This window comes from Barbatula barbatula, assembly GCF_947034865.1.
Source record: "Barbatula barbatula genome assembly, chromosome: 23".
In the NCBI taxonomy this organism is placed as follows: domain Eukaryota; kingdom Metazoa; phylum Chordata; class Actinopteri; order Cypriniformes; family Nemacheilidae; genus Barbatula; species Barbatula barbatula.
Window position 1 is genome coordinate 14,217,087 of NC_136786.1, and position 19,015 is coordinate 14,236,101.

The 19,015-nt window shown below is 38.6% G+C and overlaps 2 protein-coding genes across 8 annotated transcripts; one reads left to right on the forward strand and one right to left on the reverse strand.

The window, feature by feature from the left end:
• The first annotated feature begins 9,062 nt into the window (after positions 1-9,062).
• LOC306912241 (uncharacterized protein) lies at positions 9,063-13,652 on the forward strand. 2 transcript variants are annotated; one of them, XM_079488225.1, is made up of 9 exons: positions 9,063-9,096; positions 9,218-9,274; positions 9,348-9,537; positions 9,856-10,149; positions 10,247-10,285; positions 10,365-10,616; positions 10,738-10,857; positions 10,940-11,176; positions 11,742-13,652. In XM_079488225.1, the coding sequence occupies exons 3-9, from the start codon at positions 9,504-9,506 to the stop codon at positions 13,082-13,084; spliced, it is 2,319 nt and encodes a 772-aa protein (XP_079344351.1). In that variant the 5' UTR covers positions 9,063-9,096; positions 9,218-9,274; positions 9,348-9,503; the 3' UTR covers positions 13,085-13,652. The 2 variants fall into 2 exon arrangements, with proteins under 2 accessions (XP_079344351.1, XP_079344350.1); XM_079488224.1 differs by lacking the exon at positions 9,063-9,096 and having other exon boundaries at positions 9,206-9,274.
• On the reverse strand, positions 13,589-18,552 carry spice1 (spindle and centriole associated protein 1). Of its 6 annotated transcripts, none has more exons than XM_079488227.1 (18): positions 18,434-18,552; positions 18,092-18,219; positions 17,948-17,995; positions 17,731-17,874; positions 17,554-17,656; positions 17,353-17,471; positions 16,910-17,001; positions 16,728-16,834; positions 16,545-16,643; positions 16,035-16,291; positions 15,701-15,832; positions 15,499-15,607; positions 15,299-15,424; positions 14,889-15,196; positions 14,624-14,807; positions 14,396-14,468; positions 14,199-14,262; positions 13,589-14,086 (listed from the first exon to the last, which is right to left on the reverse strand). In XM_079488227.1, the coding sequence occupies exons 2-18, from the start codon at positions 18,182-18,184 to the stop codon at positions 14,033-14,035; spliced, it is 2,112 nt and encodes a 703-aa protein (XP_079344353.1). In that variant the 5' UTR covers positions 18,185-18,219; positions 18,434-18,552; the 3' UTR covers positions 13,589-14,032. The 6 variants fall into 6 exon arrangements, with proteins under 6 accessions (XP_079344353.1, XP_079344357.1, XP_079344354.1 ...); XM_079488231.1 differs by having other exon boundaries at positions 13,636-14,086; positions 18,092-18,144; positions 18,434-18,505; XM_079488228.1 differs by having other exon boundaries at positions 13,636-14,086; positions 18,422-18,505.
• Positions 18,553-19,015: the final 463 nt, after the last annotated feature.

Consider the following 19,015-nt stretch of genomic DNA (forward strand, 5'->3'; position numbering starts at 1 on the left):
CCATGAAAGAAAGAGCACACATGGAAATAGACGAGTGTTAAACTAGCATGTGAACATACATCAGGGACGCCTGCAGCTTGTTAGTTACGATCGTTAATAGCTGCACGTTTTACTGGCAATGCCTTCAAAGCGCTGCCACGTCGATTTATCCAGATCTCACCTGCTCGGCTCCAGCCCGCGAGGAAGAGGAGGAGAGGGATCAAGGGGCATATGCCACATCACACACACCTTCGGCCCTGACTTTGACACTGAGAGGTATGTGACCCCTTTCCCTCTTGCTCCAAAACCCTGAGAGCCGACTACAGAGTTGCATCAGAACCAGATGTGTCCCCTTGAGTGCAAGTATGCGTCTGCAGATCAGACTGTTGGGCCGGAGCCCACTGGTGTGATGAAGCCGGCGCGACCCCGCGTGACCCAAGAGCCTGCAGCCATGCCGACAGGAAGGTCTCGCAATTGGCTTCAGCTGTGACCCGCCTCCTCGGAGCTCATTAAGACAAACTGTTTTTAGAGGCCATGCAGCTTACGCTATCATCGGCCCTAACACACTGCAGCTGAGAGAGAGACAGGGGAGGGCGAGGAAGAGCTGAAGTAGTGCAAGGCGAGAAAAAGCAGAGAAGAGAAAGCTAAAGTGTGATAAAGGGAAAACTGTGATAAAGGTGAGAGACTATTGCATTATATATATTCTAAATGGTATGCAATGCTCAAATTGAAGTGTACAAATTTCACACATTATGTGCATTTATAAAATGTACATCTATACATAGGTTTTAGGTTATATTACCCACAATCCCCTGCGCAACAGAGAATGACCACAAGCCAGGAAGTTAAGACAATAATGTTGCAACTGTCAAAATGTTGTCTTAAAGCGATGGCCCGGGCAAAGTAAAAAAAAAACATTCTCAAGAAATTCTACATTTTTATGACTGCAGAACGCAAAAAAACTAACGTTGGCAACCAAACAACATTGGCCTCCATTGACTTTCATTATACAGACACATTAACCACTATTTTTTTAAATATCTTCTTTTGTTTTCCACAGAAGAAAGCGTCATACATGTTTTGAATGACATGAGGGTGACTAAACGACAGAATTTATATTTTTGGACCAAATATCCCTGAAAAGACTCACTGAATCGGCTTGGAACGCGCAGCTTTATTTGGTGTTTCGACGTAATTTCTACTGAAAAAATGCATATAATGTGAGACATATCAAATGGTCCATTTTTTTCAGCTAAACTGCATTGAACAGCTTGATTTGCCAAAGTTCTAGTAACACTGACGCGACGTTAGACTTCATTCGTCCCAATGGACAACATGTTTACACTGTCTGAATCGTACCCCCATTAACTCACATCTAGTGCATTGCGATGGATTTGGGGTTAGACCTGTCCGACATCATCTCTCCTTCTGTTTTGAAAAGAACTTCATAAAAAGATGTTATCAAGCTTCGTGCCTGTTCAACAACATCTGTGAGTTCTCTGATGGATTCTCCATGTGGATTTTCGTCAATTGTACCTTTGATTTCAGCAGAACTGATGATTATGCTCTGTTATCTATCCAATTTAAAAGCTTCACTGAATAATGACTCAAACTCCAGAGTGGGTTTGCCGGTGTAAAAGGGCTTGAATAGGAGTGACTCCTATTCCAATTAAGTTTATTTGGGGAAATTATGTGGGTCACACCTCTGGATTTGTGTCTGAGATTGTTCTTCTCCATATCTGAAATGGTATCTTGAATTGAGGTGCAGTGCACTGATTTAAGCATCTTGTGTACACGTATGTGTAGTTTTAACTGTAAAATGCTCTTTATTTTCTTTATGAGAAAGGCACAAATTATTTATCTGCAAAACAATATTATACAAATATAACCAACATGCACTTATTAACTGAGACATTGTAAAACATTGTGTTAACGTGTTGTATATTTTTCCAAGGTGTTAGTTGTATACTTGAATTGCTTTGGTTAGTTTAATGAATCGAGAAATCTTGTTAATTTTGTATTAAAAGAATGTGCTGTGCATTACAAATATCCTCGCCTGGGTTGATTCACACTTGGACATCAATTGGCTAAGTGCCTCGATCCACTGTTATCAGGGCGATCCAAGTCTCAGCGGTACTGTTTCCATAGAGACACGAGTTTCTGAATCAAAACTGTCGTGTTTCCATGACGAAGGCATTTAGGGGTTGTAGCAGAATGCGATCTTACTTCACAACATTCGTCAGATTTATTGTCTGATGGGGTCAACACGTTACTAATACAACTTACAAAATGCGTGAGTAACTGGCGCATACATATACACAAACGATTGTTTAGTGAATTCACTCCCATATTTAAATGCGGTTGTCACTCCCAAAAATGTTCAGTGTGTACGTGACCTAAATGTGCCCTTAAGAAGAACTGTATAACCTGTGTTCAGGGGACATTGTAACTGTAGACCCTCCTCTGTGCACAGTGTGAGAATGTCGATTGTCAGGTCTCGGTTCTTTATCGAAGGCCGTCCTGTAACACCCCTGCCTGCGGTATCGCGCCTTTAGCACCTCTTTCACCTCCATCTGCAGTGTCAAGTCTAACTTACTTCATCTCCGCTGCTGTCATGACCAAACCACAAATTATTATTTAGATTATTTCCATACATCTAAATTCTCAAACATTGCATTATTTCATAAATGTCCAACCGTTTGCCGTATCTTCTCTTTTCTTCTCTATCTTGTAGCATCTTGTCCTTCCACAGGTCAAAGAAGTACGAGGGGTCAGTGTAGAACTTAAGCCCTTCTTTGTCATCATCTCTATAGCAACCAAGAGGTCAGAGTTGTAAGAAAACAGCTAATGGTTTTTTATTTATTTAAAGCTACTTCAAAGAATGACTCTTAAGAACAGTATTAAATGTGGATCACCAATAAAGAACATATTGTAAAAGTATAAGAGTAAAGCAATAAGAATTAGGATATAACCTAACTATAGAAGTCTTCAAAAAGATGAGAAAGCACCAGTGTACTACACTAGCCTTATTAAACATGCTACGGCCCATATTTAAGAAAACAAGTTTTGTTTTTCATTGTTAATTGTTTCATTGCTTACAGGGAAATTGTCATTTTACATTTACATTTATTCATTTGGCAGACGCTTTTATCCAAAGCGACTTACAAGTAGTTTTTTATACAGTGGCACATTACTGCAGAGCAATCAGGGGTAAGGTGCCTTGCTCAGAATTGTAAAGAATCAATGTCTGTATATGTATGTATGTATGTGTGTGTGTTTATACTCCTGCCATCCCCTCTTTTCTGCCCAGCCGTCACTGGTTCTTACCACAACTTCTCTCTTTCACATGCTTGTCTGTTCATTTTTCCAACTTCTCTTCTCATCCTCCCTGTTCCCTCTTTCTGCATTCAGGATAAGCGGCAGCTCCCCTCAGAGCTTAAGTAGTGTGTTTTTGGCATTGTGTGTAGTTTGCGTCAGTGCGTATGTGTTTGTGAAGGAGAGAGAGAGAAAAAGTTTTGAGTGGAAAGGCATGCTGTGCTGGATTAATACTGGACGCTCAGAGGGGGGCTTCCACCATTCTTTACTGACTGATGCCCATACCAAATTGATTTATGGAAGCGGCCCTTAATCAATTATGTGTGGAGAGAGAGATAAAAGAGAGGAATGCAGCGTGAGAGCAATGAGAGGGTACACAGGTAAGATAAAGTAAGAAAGTTGAGGAAAAATGGGGCAGGGGAGGTGCTGATTTAGTTTACCCCCGGAGCGTACCGTTGAAGCGAGCAGTGTGGTTAAGAGCTGGTTTGACATTCTTTTTGTGATGGGATGTTATTTTCGGAGGAGATTTGGAGTGTTGTCTATATGTTGGTTTGCAGTAACCGGATGTATAAACAATCCTGAGGATTACATGTATACCTTCTGAAGTGCTGGTGTCAGTGTTTTACAGGAAGCACTTGAAACTACAGGTTGTTGTGGCATATTGGAGAAAGTTTTTGACGATTCAACAATTTTACAGTGTAAACAATTTAATGCAACTGGATTTTTATATATAGTGCAGATGGCGTGGGTTAAACTTGCTTGATTCAAAGTGTTGTGGTTGCTGGGGTGTTGCCATGTGCCTTCTTACAAGCTGTCATAACCACACACAGGCATGGCCGTACCCACCATAGAGGTCCCTGAGGTCCAGACCTCTGTAGTTTTGTTGTGAAAAAAAAATTGGCTTATAGAATAAAAACTGTATTAAGTTATGCCAATCTTGAAGAAAACGCCTAGATAACTGATTTCAGATCTGATCTACCTCAGCTGATTAACAGCGCTCTTAAGTGTCAATCTCCCTCTCTCGTTTTGAGCGTGCTTGACCCGCGTCAACATTTAAACAACAAACCCGAGTGAACGACCGATCATATATCCAGTAAGTAATCCAAACTACAAAACGCCGGAAACATAGCATTTACTTGTTAATGTCAGTTTGACGAAACAAAAACATTACCAGACCTTCGCTAGTTTATACTATACCGCTTGGCTTTGACTCGGGTGTGTTGTCTATTATAACAACTATATGATTTGCAAATAATTCAAATGCATCACTTTTAAACAAATTTCTACATTATAATTTTGTTTTTATATTATTATAAGTTTACCTATTTGTGTCTGTAACTTCTGTGTAGCTACACAAAGAAGTTAAAGGGACTGTTCACTCAAAAATGCGCATATGTAGATCAAGAAAGTACATTTTTGTGTTTGAGACAAAACGTTTTTGGACATTGGTATTTTCAAAATCCTGCAAATGAGCCTGCACACAGGACACACACCACTGCAATACGTTAAGATGTCTTATTTTGAGCTGTTGTCCTGACAAACCTCGACAACGACAGTAGCTTCAATAGAAACTATTTCTTTTTTTATGTTGCGTCACATCGCACCTGGTTAGGATACAGTGTATGCTGTTTTAAGGGTCAACTACTCACCCCAACTCCAAATTTGAAGCACTATGATGGCTGACACAGAACCAAGAGGCTGTTTACACTAGACCGTTTAAAAAAACGTATGCGTTTTGGCTGTCCATTTAGACGGAAACGACTGAAAAAGTGCAGCTTTTGAGAAAATCGCCGTTTTTGCAAGACCGAACTTTCTGAAAACGATGACTTCATACGCACCCAGTCGCGTGAGTTTAGCCAAAACAATTTTCTGTTCCGTTTTTCATCGTGTAAACGTGGCCTAAGATCAAGATTCACTTCTTTGCCGAAGGAGATAACGTATTTATGAAACGCACTCTGCAGAGCAGTTTGTCCATTAAGGGCTACTGTAGAAACTACATGACTTCCATGCAAGGGGATCCACGGTGTATATAGATAGAAATAGGTCATTCTCAGGTATTAAAACGTATACTTATATTGGTTTGTTCAAATTCCTAAACCTACATATGTGCTATAATATAAGCAATCCCTAAACCTGCTTATAAAGATCATCCGTGCTGGTAAATTACAAGGTGTCACTTAATTAGAACACTTTACATAGCTCTTGTCAAGCTGGCTCTCTTGTGCATAATATGATATAGTGTGTGTGTCCACATGTGTGTGACAGATAGAGGAGTGGAGTGTATGGAGTGTTTTAAAAAGCTCTTGTCATGCTGGTTCTATTGTCTGTTGGAGAGTGCAAAGGGGGTGCGTGAGGAGGGGGGCGTTCATGCTGTGAGCTTGTTTCTACGGCCTGTCAGAACTCTATCAGAGACTCAGCCGGAACTAATCAACTCCAATAGGCCTCCTCACTACCCACAATGCACCAGGCCTTGCTGGGGGCCGGTCGGTGGGAACGAGAGTAAAAAGCACTCTTTCCACACACACACACACACACGCTGCAGGTCCACTCCCCCTTTTACTGGTCCTCACAGCACACAACACTCCTACTGTCTCTCAATACTGTAATAATAAACACTTGCAATAATATTTTCACAGCGAGCAAAAGCCTGCCTCAGATCACAGCTCTACACAGCTGCGGCGGAGTCTTGCCTGGACACACGCACACACACACACAAAATGAGATAAGTGTGGATAAATGGCACGACACATGCTTTTGGGTACAGACATTAAACAACAAGTTTCGTATCTAGAATGCACAAAATCTAAGCACGGAAGTCTACTAAAACAATGTTTGTATGCATTATAAATTTGTTTACAAAGCTCCTTTAAATAAAGATACTATTACATATCTGGCTACATACACAGCCGTGATAACAGTCATGCGCTTCATTAAATTGGGTATTTCATAAATAGGTATCTAACTATACTCTCTGTAAATAAACATATATATTTTTTAAAGTACACCTATATTTCAGTATATATTAGTGTTGTAAATAGTCTTTATAGCGTGACAAGGTTAATTGTAAAAGTATTCTATACAGTCTCTTGATAAATATTAATAATTAATAACCATTTGAAAGATTTAAGCAAAATGCGTTTATGATGAAGTTTCGTGTTTCTTATTTTTAGAGTACACAAATAAAGTGAAATGGAAAGAAATAAAAGAACAAACCCAAGAAGGTTCTAGTTATGATCATGGAAAAATGTAACTGCTCACCCAATTCTAAACAGGCAGAAAGGAGTTACGACCGCCCTCTACTGGGCATTTCATTATTTCCAATATTTGGTAAGAAACCACTATTGTCTGACAAAAAAAATAAAATACAAATCATAATAGTTTCGTGATTCGTTTTTTAATTAAGTGTAATTGTTTTGATTAAAAATAAATAAAAACAATAGAGACAAACACTGTTGGTGATACATCTAGCTTATTGTAAACATTTAACTATTGCCTAGATCCCGACTTTAAAAAGTTACATTTGTATTGTTTTAATGATTTAAACACAAGCATCATGGTTACAGATGTTGAAACATTTGCTGCCCCGTGCTCACACGAGTACCAAACCTCTGGGTTTCCTGTCACAGAGGATATTGCATCAAGTGCTGATAAAAGAGAAGAAACAAAGTAAGTGTGCTTCACTGGGAAGTGAGAGGGGTGTTGCGGCCCTTCATGAAGGTGAAGTGGGGGTAGATTTAAATGTGTAAAAAAAGAACCAGTCTGCGTGAAACCCCAGCTCTCATTGTAAGAGCTCCTCATTGTTTTAAAAGAGTGTGCCAATGAATGAGTGAGAGAATGTGAATGCATGTGTGTTTAGGCCTGCATGGATAAGTATGTGTTTGTATTTGGGATGTGGCGGGGTTACTACTCAGTTAGGTTTATGAATTATTTTCCAAATCATTAAAAGTGAAAAACAATAAAAACATTTCTTAAACTCTTTGTGTGTTAAATGTTTGTCTACTTTCTGTTTGCTTTCCACGTACATTCATTTATAATATAAAATAATTATGCAAAACTTATTTCCATATTACTTTTAATAAACATGGTTGCATAAGTGTTATTTAAATGGACTGCAAAGTTTTTATTTTAAGTGTTCAGAAGTGCATGTGTTTGAGAGTGGAGGGGTTCAGCAGACCTATTGACTCTTGAATGGGGGAAATAAAGACCAGCACATGGGAATGAGCTCTTGGCTCTTGGCGGGATGGACTATTGAGGTGCACTGGTGTGGGCTTAATCCTTCATTTATGCTCTCCTCCACTCTGCCATTATTGGCACAAAAGGTCCCACCCTGCGTATGGAGGGTTTCCGTGACGACCCCTAACCTGGCATTTTGCACTGCTATTCCCTGTCACTTTATGAGAGCACACAGTCACTTTGTTCAATATTTACCTCTTATAATATCACTAAGAGCCCCCCACCAAACACACTTAGGCACTAGATGTACATATATTACTCAAGAGTGCGACAAAACCACAGAAGCTACAAGTGATTTCACAAAATGATTTGTAGTAATAAATAAATCTAGATAAAGCGTATTATTCTAGATATAGATATTGAATAGCATGCACTCTAATCTATCCTAGGCATACAAAATATTATTGGGGAATGAGTAGTTTTGTTTGCATTTATTTGACTAACCAAAAACTGTGGCGTCTATGTCTTGTGTATTGTTGTTCGTTCTCTCCCTTGCATACTCCAGCTTTAATCCTCCTAGAAGCACAGCCTTGTAAACTAAAGGTTTGGCAATACTAGCGTGTTGACATCATGTTTACATGCTCTCCTACTTGTAAGTCGCTTAAGTTTAAAGTGTCTGTTTGATGAATACATTTAAATGTAGTTGCTCAAGTAGTTACAAAGTCAGATTAGTTTTATTTGCGTGGCAAATTTCACAAAAGACGACATATGTCAATATGGCTTTTAGGAGTTGCTCTCTAGTGCTTGTCCCTCCTGAGAAATAAAATAAACACAAATTCAAATATTTCCATTACAAACATAGCTATGGTATTAACCATTAGCTGTTTATGGTTACAACCATGTAGTGTGTTCTGTATTGTGGGCCTATTGTTATTTAGATAATCTACTATACAGCCTCGTGAAGAGTGAAAAATGAAGAGACTATTTCAAAAATTGTTTTTCTGATTTTATAATTTACCAGTAATAGGTATGTAAATATTATTGCCATTTGGATGTAGGCTTGGAAAAAAAACAGTCAATATTTAAAAAAAAATTCAGACCTCAAATAGCCGACTGCAAAGAAAACAAGAGCATATTCACTTTAAACCAGATATATTTGTACATGCATTTAGGAAAAGTTCAGATTTCTTTGTGAAAACCTCGATTTTTATCATAGTTTCATGTTTCTTGTCATGATTTCACATTGCTGTGGTTTAATTCGTTGACATTTAACATATACTGGACTGAAATGACCACAATACATATAGAAATGGTTGCTGATTGAATAAAAATTGGAATGGTTTCTCAGTTTTTACCAATGATATTCAGCTCCACCTGGAGGGCAATATACACATAACACACACAGAATTTATCTCCAGACGCTACATAATTTTTTTCTAAATAGTACTTCTATTAAACATTCAATCCATATGAAAAATTGTATATAATTGAGTTTATTTTATTTTATAAAGGGTACATATGAATTTTTTTAACTCCACGTGGGTGTCAGCCATTAGGGTAACGTTACGCCCAAAGGCAAAGCATTACAATCCAGCAGAAAATTACAGACATCCAAACATTTCATTACCAGTAATTCCATTTTAATACAATTTTAAAAATGTGTATATTTGCCCTACAATGAATGACGATGTTTTTGTTAAACTATGAATTAATCTATAACACTGACTCACACTTTTCTCGGGTCGCTTAGCACTTCCAGGAAGTGGTGTGTCGCGACGAACTTCACGAGACACTTTCTCTGTAAAAGGTAACATTAAGAAGATATATTACATTTATATTATAATAGCGATATTGTCACTATTAACGTCTGTTCTCGACAGTTGGGCTATACAGTATTCGCGCGTCGGTTTTCTATCGCCGCCTGGAATGACATGGATGAATAAAGTGAAAGAAGATCAGCTCTGCTATGAAACTTTTGAATGAACATCATGTCATATTTTGAAGTTTACTTTAAATTATGAAGATATAATATTGAGATGGCATCCTTACTCGACAAACCCTGCGATTCACGTAAGTTTTTAAAGTTTTGGAGCTATACATTACACTTTAATGTATATGTAAACACACACACACACACACACACACACACATATATATATATACATTATACTTACATTATTCCATACATGCCTAAATGGATGATAACAAGGTGATATGCTCTTGAAATATCTTGATATATTTGTGTGTGTGTGTGTGTGTGTGTGTGTGTGTGTGTGTGTGTGTGTATATATATAGACACACACACACACACACACACAAATACATGAACACACACAGGAGGATGGGGATGTACTTAAGTGAATCCCAATTTACCCTACACCCTTTTAGGAACGGGTAACAGCCAAATGGTGAAGGCCCGTCTCCTGTCTTCAAGACAACTTCTGGTGGAAGCCCTTTATCATCTGGGCCCTCTGCTAGACTGTGTTATTTCAGTAGGGCTGCTCACTACAGACAATTGTTATGAGATTTCCGCTGAACGGACGCCAACAAATAAAGCCCGAAAACTTTTAGAGATCGTTGATGCTCAGATGGATGAGACTGACGCCTCTCGCTTCATTGAGTGCTTGAGGAACTGCATAAAACACTACCCTCGATTGCGAACATGGCTATCTTCAGAAGAAGGTATACAAATAACCTTTATAAATAAATTGGACTGAAAAAAATACAAATTTAAATAGTAGGTAAATACTGAAAAGCTTTTGTTATCTTTGGATATTAGACATGTTGAATGTGCCAAGTTTTCAGCAAGGTCCAACAGGTAAGACTTTAAACATGAAATACTCTAAACTTACTTACTGTTTTGACATAAATGCCCTAAAAATGTTGATTTATTGCAGAATGTCACCTCCAGACCCACTTCAGTGTTTTGTGCTCACGCTTGGGTTGTTCTGTTCTGCCCGTCTCATTGGAACTCTTCTCCAGAGGCATTCTGACTCAGCTTGAACTGGAAAAAGTCCAAGCAGTACTCACTCCGACACAGCAAGCACAATCTCTGCTGTCCTTCTGCCTGAAGAAAGGAGAAAAGGCTTGCAAGAGCTTTTACACAGCGCTACAGGAAGAGGACCAGCAGTTGGCCGAGGAACTCGATGGTAAGCGACACCATCCAGAACATCACATGAATAATAATGAGCTAAATTACAAAAACACACTCACATTTATGTTACAAAAAAGGGCTCTGACTACTAGTCTTTGCAATCCTCTCGTTTTCAGTTAATGGGGTGGTGGAAGATCTTCCATGCGTGTCTCTAAATAAAGAGCCGGAGAGCCGCTGCGTATCGATGGGAGTGGAGGAAACGGGAGGTCATGGGAGGGCAGCTTTGCCTCTCTCAGGTGATTCACATAACAAGATAAAAAAATCATTTCAAATGTCAATAACCTAAAAGATGATAACAGAACAGTTCTGACCTTCTAGAACGCCTGCAGCAGGTCATGGGACAGCTGGGTATGACTGTTGGAGATGAAATAAGGTTTAATGTCTGTGAGCTGGGTGTGGCCGTGGGCTTGCCGCGTCGGACAGTCAGAGAGTGTCTTCTTGAAGGGGTCAGCATAGAAGACTCGGCTCAGCTGGAGGCTCTAGTGTCCCTGTATATGGAGAAGACACAGAATGCAGAAAGACTACTGAGCAAAGTGAAAGAGCTCAGTCCTCAATGTAGGTGTTATGCAGTATTATCACAATATTTGGTTGCAAATAAAGATAAAGTATCTTTTGTTATTCTTAATGATGTTTTAGTTACTTTTAAACACCTATTGATAATTAAAAAATAAATGAATTACTGACTAAATACATATTTAATATTATTAATATTATAATTAAACCTTGTTTTTAAGCAATAAATAAGCAAACAATTACTGATTAAAATATAAAGGAAATCTCTTTTGATGTCGGAATAGGTGAATACTAACCATCTTTAAATTAAGAATTAGCATTAAATTAACAATTACGTATATGATGTTTGTAATCTATAGATGGTTTCAGCGGCAACAAAATAAATAAACATTATGTGGCCTAAACGTAAACGTCATTTTGAAATAATGCTGCAGTAATGACCTTCATGATAAGTTGTTATCTGGGAATAACGAACCTGCAAATTTTGCGACTGGCCAATCAGAACCAAGCATTCCAACGAGCCGCGTAATAATTAAGTCTATAGTTTATTGGCTGAATTAGAAATGTTTTGGTTATATTTGAGTATACCTTTGGTTTTTATCCATAGGGTTTCAGCTCTCCGAGAGGGGGTGTCTGTTGTTGAGGTTAGTCCAAAAGGCTGAGACTGTGCTGCGCAGTGGGACCCAAAGCCACCTGCACAGCGGGGACCACCTGCACAATCAGGACCATTTACACAGCTGGGACCACCTACATTCTGGGGACCGCACAGACCAGTGTGACATGTGGGCCATCTTCAGTTTTCTGATGTGGGACTGCATGGCTGAGGTTCTAGAGGAACCAGAAGCAAAATCGAACGGGGGCCTGCTGGGGATGATTGAGCAGCTGAGGACCAGTGATAGGCTGGAGGCCTGTTTGCTGCAGGAGGTGGAGCAGTGTTGGACAGAAGGCGATGCTGAGAATCTTTTACAGAGTGTGAGAGTACTCGCTCAGATGCTGAGGGACCTACATCCTCGCCTGGAAGATTTCCAGCTTTCCTCTCAAGTTGAGGGGCTGTCTTTATGTAGACCTGTTAGTATAAAGAGGGTAACATCATTTCAGGGTGTTTCGGCACGGATCATCCGTAAAGCTCTGAGCAGCACGGTTCCATCCTCCTCGGACCAGAACGTGACAGCTCTAGCTAGACAATATAGGGAGATGTGCGTACGCATTGCACGTTTACTGGAAGCAGTGCGGCCAAAGAAAGAGACCTTTGACTTTTCGAACGCGGCAATTACTGCAGTCACTCAGCATGTACAGTTTGTCTTATCAGATCGAGCTTTTGGCTCCGGGGCCTTTGATGCAGGAGTTCGTCATCGCTTGCTGTCCGTGTTGGAGTTTAACCCTGCAGAGTTGGGGTTGCAATCTCTAATGCGGCTCCATCAGGAGACACTGTCGCACTTGGAAAGCTACTTGCAACTCGGAGACCATCACAACTTCCAGTTTGTTTTAGAGTCAGTTCGGATACTCGGAACCGCAAAGCTGCTTTCAGTCAGAAAGGTTTACGGGCCCGTCGCCATTGACAATGGAGTGGAGGAGGTACTTCGTTTCAGAACATCAGAGCTCACTTCTTTTCTGGTTCGAATACACTGCATCTGCTATGAAGAGGGGAGAGGAAGCTTCAAGGTTGGCACACCACGCTGCATGTGTATGGATCTGCTCCAAGGAGAGGGTTTGCGTGAGATGCTTGGTGGGAACATTCTGGCTGAAGTCAGAGGGAAAGTGTGGATAAGAGAGGGAGAAAGTGACGAGTGGGATAAACTGCAGTCTTTGGCTCAAAGATACTCTGCTCACATCAGAGATGAAGGCTGCTGCTTTAAAGTCATAAACACTGGGTTAGAATGCGAGATCAAATTCATATATAGGAGTCAAAGGTTGTGGGCGGAGCCACATAGGGACTGTGAGGTAGATTAATCCTATTTATTGGTTGTTTTACATTTCAAGCATACATTTCAAACTATGATATATCCAGTTTTATTATCTTATAACAATTAAACAAGAAAATTAAGAGACCATTAAGTCAACAGCAATGTGAAAGACTGACACGTCAGGAAAACTGTGATAAATGAGGTTATGTGATAATGAGGTTATCACATAATTTTCTATTTGTGAACTTTTTCTAAATACATGTACAAATATTACTGTTGTTTAAAATTGAATACGAACATGTTTTCATTGCAGTATTTGAGGAACAAATACTAAAAAAACAGAGCATCTTTTATTTAAAGTTTGGAAGAAATCTTAAGGATAATTGAACCTAAACAGTTAACATATACCTATAAATATTCAATTCAGAAAAACTGAAAATGGTCTCTTAATTTTTTACGCGGTAGTAATTCTCTTTTGTATGGGAGTACTATAATTATCATAAAGTTAACTAGAATTAGTAAAGGTTTTTAGTTTCACATATTATTGTGTAACATTTTTGATTGCTGTGATTATAGCAGTGAAATGTGACAACAAATAAAGTATTTCATAATCTAAAATTTATTGTTGCACCATGCAGTTCTTTACAAAAAGAGAAACAATACAATAAATTAGTTACAGTCAGTGTTTACAGACGCTTTGGTATTTAAAATAAGTTTAAAAGAAACTGTATACTTCATATAAAATATTTGGACAACAACTCTAAATTTGACTTCGCCAAACAGCAATAAGATTCATTTGTATTCAAATTAAATGTCTGGCCATTATAACACTTGATTTTTCATTCTCGTTGTTGTTGACAAATATGCTGTTCACATAAGAACTTCACAGAAACATGAGCCACATGCTTTGAATGAGGACCTGATATTAGGATGCATTCAAAATGCGATTGTAAATGTAGCATTTTACATAACTTGTCCTTTTTCTGAACTCAAGTTATTTGACGTGAGTGGACAAAGCAAACCAGCTCTCTCCTTTCACCTTGCCAACCTGTCAGAAATAAAAGCAAAACGCTGTCAACACTTCCTACCAATAAATGTACAAATAAAGGTTTGTGTGTAACAATGAGGTGATAATTGTGATGTAACTGTGTCATACGCACATGATTCTGAATGCTTTGGATTTCCACACGGTCTAAACTTTGTGGTGATAGTCTTCCAGCTGAACTGAGAAAAAGAAAAACATCTGCCTCAGCTTGATTTGAAAAGATTTCAACGATTTACAAAAACACCTTATTGATTCCTTAGTGTTATGGTGACCTAGCAGAACAAAACTGTCTAGTCTGTTGCAATAACTCACCTTTCAGTGTTCTGGGGTGAATGGTTTCTCTCAGGAATTGTCAGAAATGGCTCTGACCTTAAGCCTTTAACAGCTGCAAAACATTCAACAGTTAATATATGTAAGTCACTCCTATACTCAAGCTTCAGAGATATTCTATAGAGAGTAAAAGGCGAGTAAATACAGGGTTCTTTTAGGATAACCCAAGATGGATCAGTCGAGGTGTATTGTAGAAAGGGTGACACACACCTGTATAAATGCTGGTGGAATGATGTGGCACTGGAGAAATTGCAGGGGAAACTCTTATAGACGAACTCTGTTTCTGTTGCTCAATAAGTTCTAATAGTTTAGCTCTAGCTTCTGTGGTTTGTCGGTTCAACTCTTGCAGTTTTTGTTCAATATCTGTCGTTGAAGATCTCTGTACACAAACAGGCTGACAACAGACAAAACAACCACATCCAAGTTAAAATTACAATTTACAGACTTCACCTAAGAATAAATTAAAGCAACTTACCTGGGGTGCATGTCTAGCTACAGAACTGGTTGAAGACAACCTGGTGGTACTCTGCTCTCTGGATACTGATGCTAAAGCTGGAGTTGGGCGGTTTTGATCAAGCTGGGCCTGGATTTCTGCATTCTGACGTGTCAACTCGACAACATCCCCGATCATGGCATCCTGGGAAAGAAAGTCCACCAAAGGAGTGGGACGTGGCAGGCTGGCGAATGAGGAAGGAGAACAGGGTATGTCCAAATCCTCCAGTGAACCCTGACTTCCTGTTTCAGTGCAGGAGCCACTATAGGGTAGTGGGGGTGCGTAAGACGCTGGTAGAAGCAAGATGTCAATGAATCATACTGTCATTAATGCAGAGTCATTCAGAAGAATGTAAATTTATTTTGGGGGAATTCTTTTTAATTCTGACTGACCTACAGGGGGCAGAACACTTCTCTGCCGAGGAGGAGAGAGCAGCACAGCTGTAGTGATGGTGTCCGGTTGCTGTACATGTTTATCTTTTTCAAAACAGCCATGTATTGTCTCATGATACCCACCTGCTACAGAACACAACATACCCATCTTCATTATTTAGATTTTAAACATGTTATGTGCAAGAGTTTTTAGTTGTTACTTTGTGCCGTGTCGTCTGGAATGTGAACTGCAGAATCTGATCCTCCCAGAACCAGCACCACAGCATCGAGACGCTGCTCCAGTTCAGATACCTGCTGCTGAAACCTCACCTGTGTAGAAGCGACATGTAAACACAACATCAATACATCATCTGAATGCACAAAATATAACATTGCTGTAGATTCATTTGAGTCCTAGCTCACCTGCAGCGCAGCAGTCTCCTCTCGCATTGTGAGTGACTCCACAGTCAGGGCATCGATCAAAACCCTCTGCTCCTTCACAACCTCCTCTAGCTTTCTTCTCTTCTCTGACTCCTTTTGAGACTGCTCTTCTTTCTGTTTGTCACGAGGCATTAAAATATCAACCTTATGTTGATCAATATAAAAAGGAAGTGACAGATTTCGAAAAGAATACATGACTACAAATTTAACATAAGAGAAAATGTTCACATTCAATCAACAACCATATTAAATAGGAAGACGAGCTTTACTGGCTTGCCAGGCTTCTGAATTTGACTTGTATACTGTATAATCTTACCTTTCTTAAATGACTGGCTAGACGCCCAAGTGTAGCTACTAAAGCTACAGAGAAGCCGGTCAGGCCCTGTTTCCATTGCTGATGTCCAGCTTCAGAGCTCGAAGGCTCCTGTGGATCCAGAGAGTCCAGTTCATTCTCTACCTGCTCTAGCATACTCTGTAGAAGCTCCAGACTAGACTGGTTCCCTGCCAAAGAACTCAATCCTGAGCCGTTTAGACCGGTGGTGTTTCTTGAGTGCCCTCTACTGCCCTTAGGACCTAAAATACAAGTTATCCATCTATAATAATGCAATAAAGTATAATATAGTGAGGTTTAATTTTCACATTGAAGTATGTAGTACGTTGCATTTATATCCGCATTTTATTTTAACCTTCATATTATGGACAAGGGATCTTGGGGTCTCACACCAAAGTAGTTCTTTTGATTGTTAAAAAAACATCTTTAATCGTGTTGATAAGAAAACCCATACCATCACATGTAATCAAACGTACAAGCATTATTTGTTCACACCTGATTTAGTGGAAGCAGACTCAGGATTGAGAACCTGGTTGACGTGCAGAGTAGACTGACTTGATTTTAATCGTTGTACAGCCATTGTGGCATTCAGAGCTGGCCAAAACAGGTACAGATGTTAACAAAATCAAGAGTACAACAGTATGTAATCTTCAGATGGATAGAGACTGGGTTTCTTACCAGCCTGGTCTTTTGGATGTCTGGTACTACATGGTGTTCCTGCTAGCTTTTGTTCCTGAGATTTTGAGCCACATGGAAAGGACTTTGTCCTGCATTTATTTCTTTTTCTGAAAAAAAGCATTTAAATCATGAAGTGATTTGAATTTGAAGACGTTAAAATAAATATTGATAGTCTTTTGTACCTGTGCATTTCAGTAGCAGAACTGAAGTGTTCTAAGGTATCCTGATCTTCTTCGTCGTATTCCTCGTCACACTCCTCCAATTCATTCAGTGCCTGAAAAATGATAACCAAATTGAGCCCTTAGACAACTTGTCAACAAGACATGTCATTGGTCCATGTAGTGTCTCAATGGTCTTCAGGTTGTTGCCTGCTTAAAGCAAGCTCCAAGAAGTACTTCATCCTCAAACGAAAATGATGTTATTACTTTTCTGAGAAACACACAAAAGGACGTTCAAACCCGGGTATGGTTTTATTTCTTCTGTGGAACACAAAACAAGATTCTTTGTGAAATAGTTTTGTGCCATACAATGGAAGTCAATGAGGCCCAGTCTTGGCTTATTAACATTCTTCAAAATATGTTAGTTTCCATTCTGCAGAAGAAAGAAATCCAAAGCAAAGTTGTACCTGTTGATCCATCATAGATTGGCTAAGTAGTGACAGCTGTGTTGGAGGATCAGGTCTTTGATGAACAGGAAGCTCAGAGTCTGAGTCACAATCAGGTGCCATTGTAATGGTGGGGAACCCTAAAACACAAAAGCTAATGAGTGAGCATATACATTCTTCAATAATCGCCAAAACACTCTCTGTCTCACAAACATTGACTACCTGTGTGCCGACGGGGTTCATCCCCAAACAGGTCTTTCACTAGAGCCAAAGCTTTGTCTGACCGTGCAATAACATCCCGCAACTGGCACTGGTCAGAGAATACCTAAATAAATAGAGAAATCTTCAGTAAGAGTAATTTTTAAGTATTAAAGATTCAAATGACATAATATTCTATACCTCTCTGATGATGTTGTGCCTGGCTTTATCAAGTCCTGGTGGGCTAGGGGGCTGATTCTTCATCCTTCGGCGTGATGCATTTTCTCTTAATTCCCACTGTGCTGCAACCCTGTTCTGAGACCTGTGCCTCTCATGGCGTCTGACCTGAGAATTATTTTAATTGGATATATATAAAACACTTATATATTCACCAGCATGTTTAAAAAAAACTCCTTACCAGTTCATCTGGTGTGGCTTTATGCACTGAAAGATCATTGACTGTGCTCTACAATAAAATGAAGAACAAAAAAATGTAAGATGCCACTTTCAAAAGGGAAAAAGATTATTATTATTATTATCATGTTTGGAGTCTGTTTCTTACCACCCATTCCTTCTGGGGTGCAGACACCTTCTTGCTTCGCACGGGTCTTTTACCTGGACCATATAAATGACGGTTCATCCGCACTAAAGACATCTTACATTGACAGACGCAGATGTAACCTATAGAAACTAAAAATACACAGTTGGAAAAAAATACGGCATATTTCTCCTGACGTTTGTTAACTATTTCTGTAAACCTGTAAATTGATATCATTATGAATTGATAATGTGTGCCGATACAGTAAACCGTTAAATCAAGCAGAATCCACATTCTTGCTAAACACAGCGATTAGATCTCACAAGTCGGATCTTCCTAACATAAACGTATTACCTTCTTACTTACTTTTTCTGAAACTGATGCAAAAACCGACGGATTAAAATGTTGGAGGCCGTTTGTTTTCGTCAGCACTGTAGTAACAAAAACAAGGAAGTTAAGACAATTTAAAAGCGCCGCTTGACCATATTTCAAAATAAAGGTGCACTGAGTCTGGGTATAAAATAAAATAATAAAATAATAAAATAAAATAATATAATAATATAATAATATAATAATATAATAATATAATATAATAATAATATAATATAATATAATATAATATAATATAATATAATATAATATAATATAATATAATATAATATAATATAATATAATATAATATAATATAATATAATATAATATAATATAATATAATATAATATAATAATATAATAATAAAGTGTCTTAATGACTTTTGCATTCATTTAATTTGTTTGGTGTGGTTCTAAGTTCAATTGTTCAATTAAAGTTTTATCAAAAATTTTAAATATTTTCAGCTTGAAATATGAAACACACATTTGTAAGAAGTGTTGCTTTTCATTTTCATTATTTAAAAATTAATGTCCACTGAGTCTTGGAAATAAAATAAAATATAGAATACTTGTTTAA

Excerpts from the sequence above, each read along its gene's own strand:
- LOC306912241 (XM_079488225.1), top strand. The coding sequence starts at position 9,504 with ATGGCATCCTTACTCGACAAACCCTGCGATTCAC. Across the intron at positions 10,286-10,364 it reads TTTTCAGCAAGGTCCAACAG|AATGTCACCTCCAGACCCAC; the intron begins GTAAGACTTTAA and ends GATTTATTGCAG. Across the intron at positions 10,858-10,939 it reads GGCAGCTTTGCCTCTCTCAG|AACGCCTGCAGCAGGTCATG; the intron begins GTGATTCACATA and ends CTGACCTTCTAG.
- spice1 (XM_079488226.1), bottom strand. The coding sequence starts at position 18,361 with ATGTGGATTCTGCTTGATTTAACGGTTTACTGTATCGGCACACATTAT. Across the intron at positions 16,835-16,909 it reads TCTGCTACTGAAATGCACAG|AAAAAGAAATAAATGCAGGA; the intron begins GTACAAAAGACT and ends GCTTTTTTTCAG. Across the intron at positions 14,087-14,198 it reads TCCAAAGCATTCAGAATCAT|GTTGGCAAGGTGAAAGGAGA; the intron begins GTGCGTATGACA and ends TATTTCTGACAG.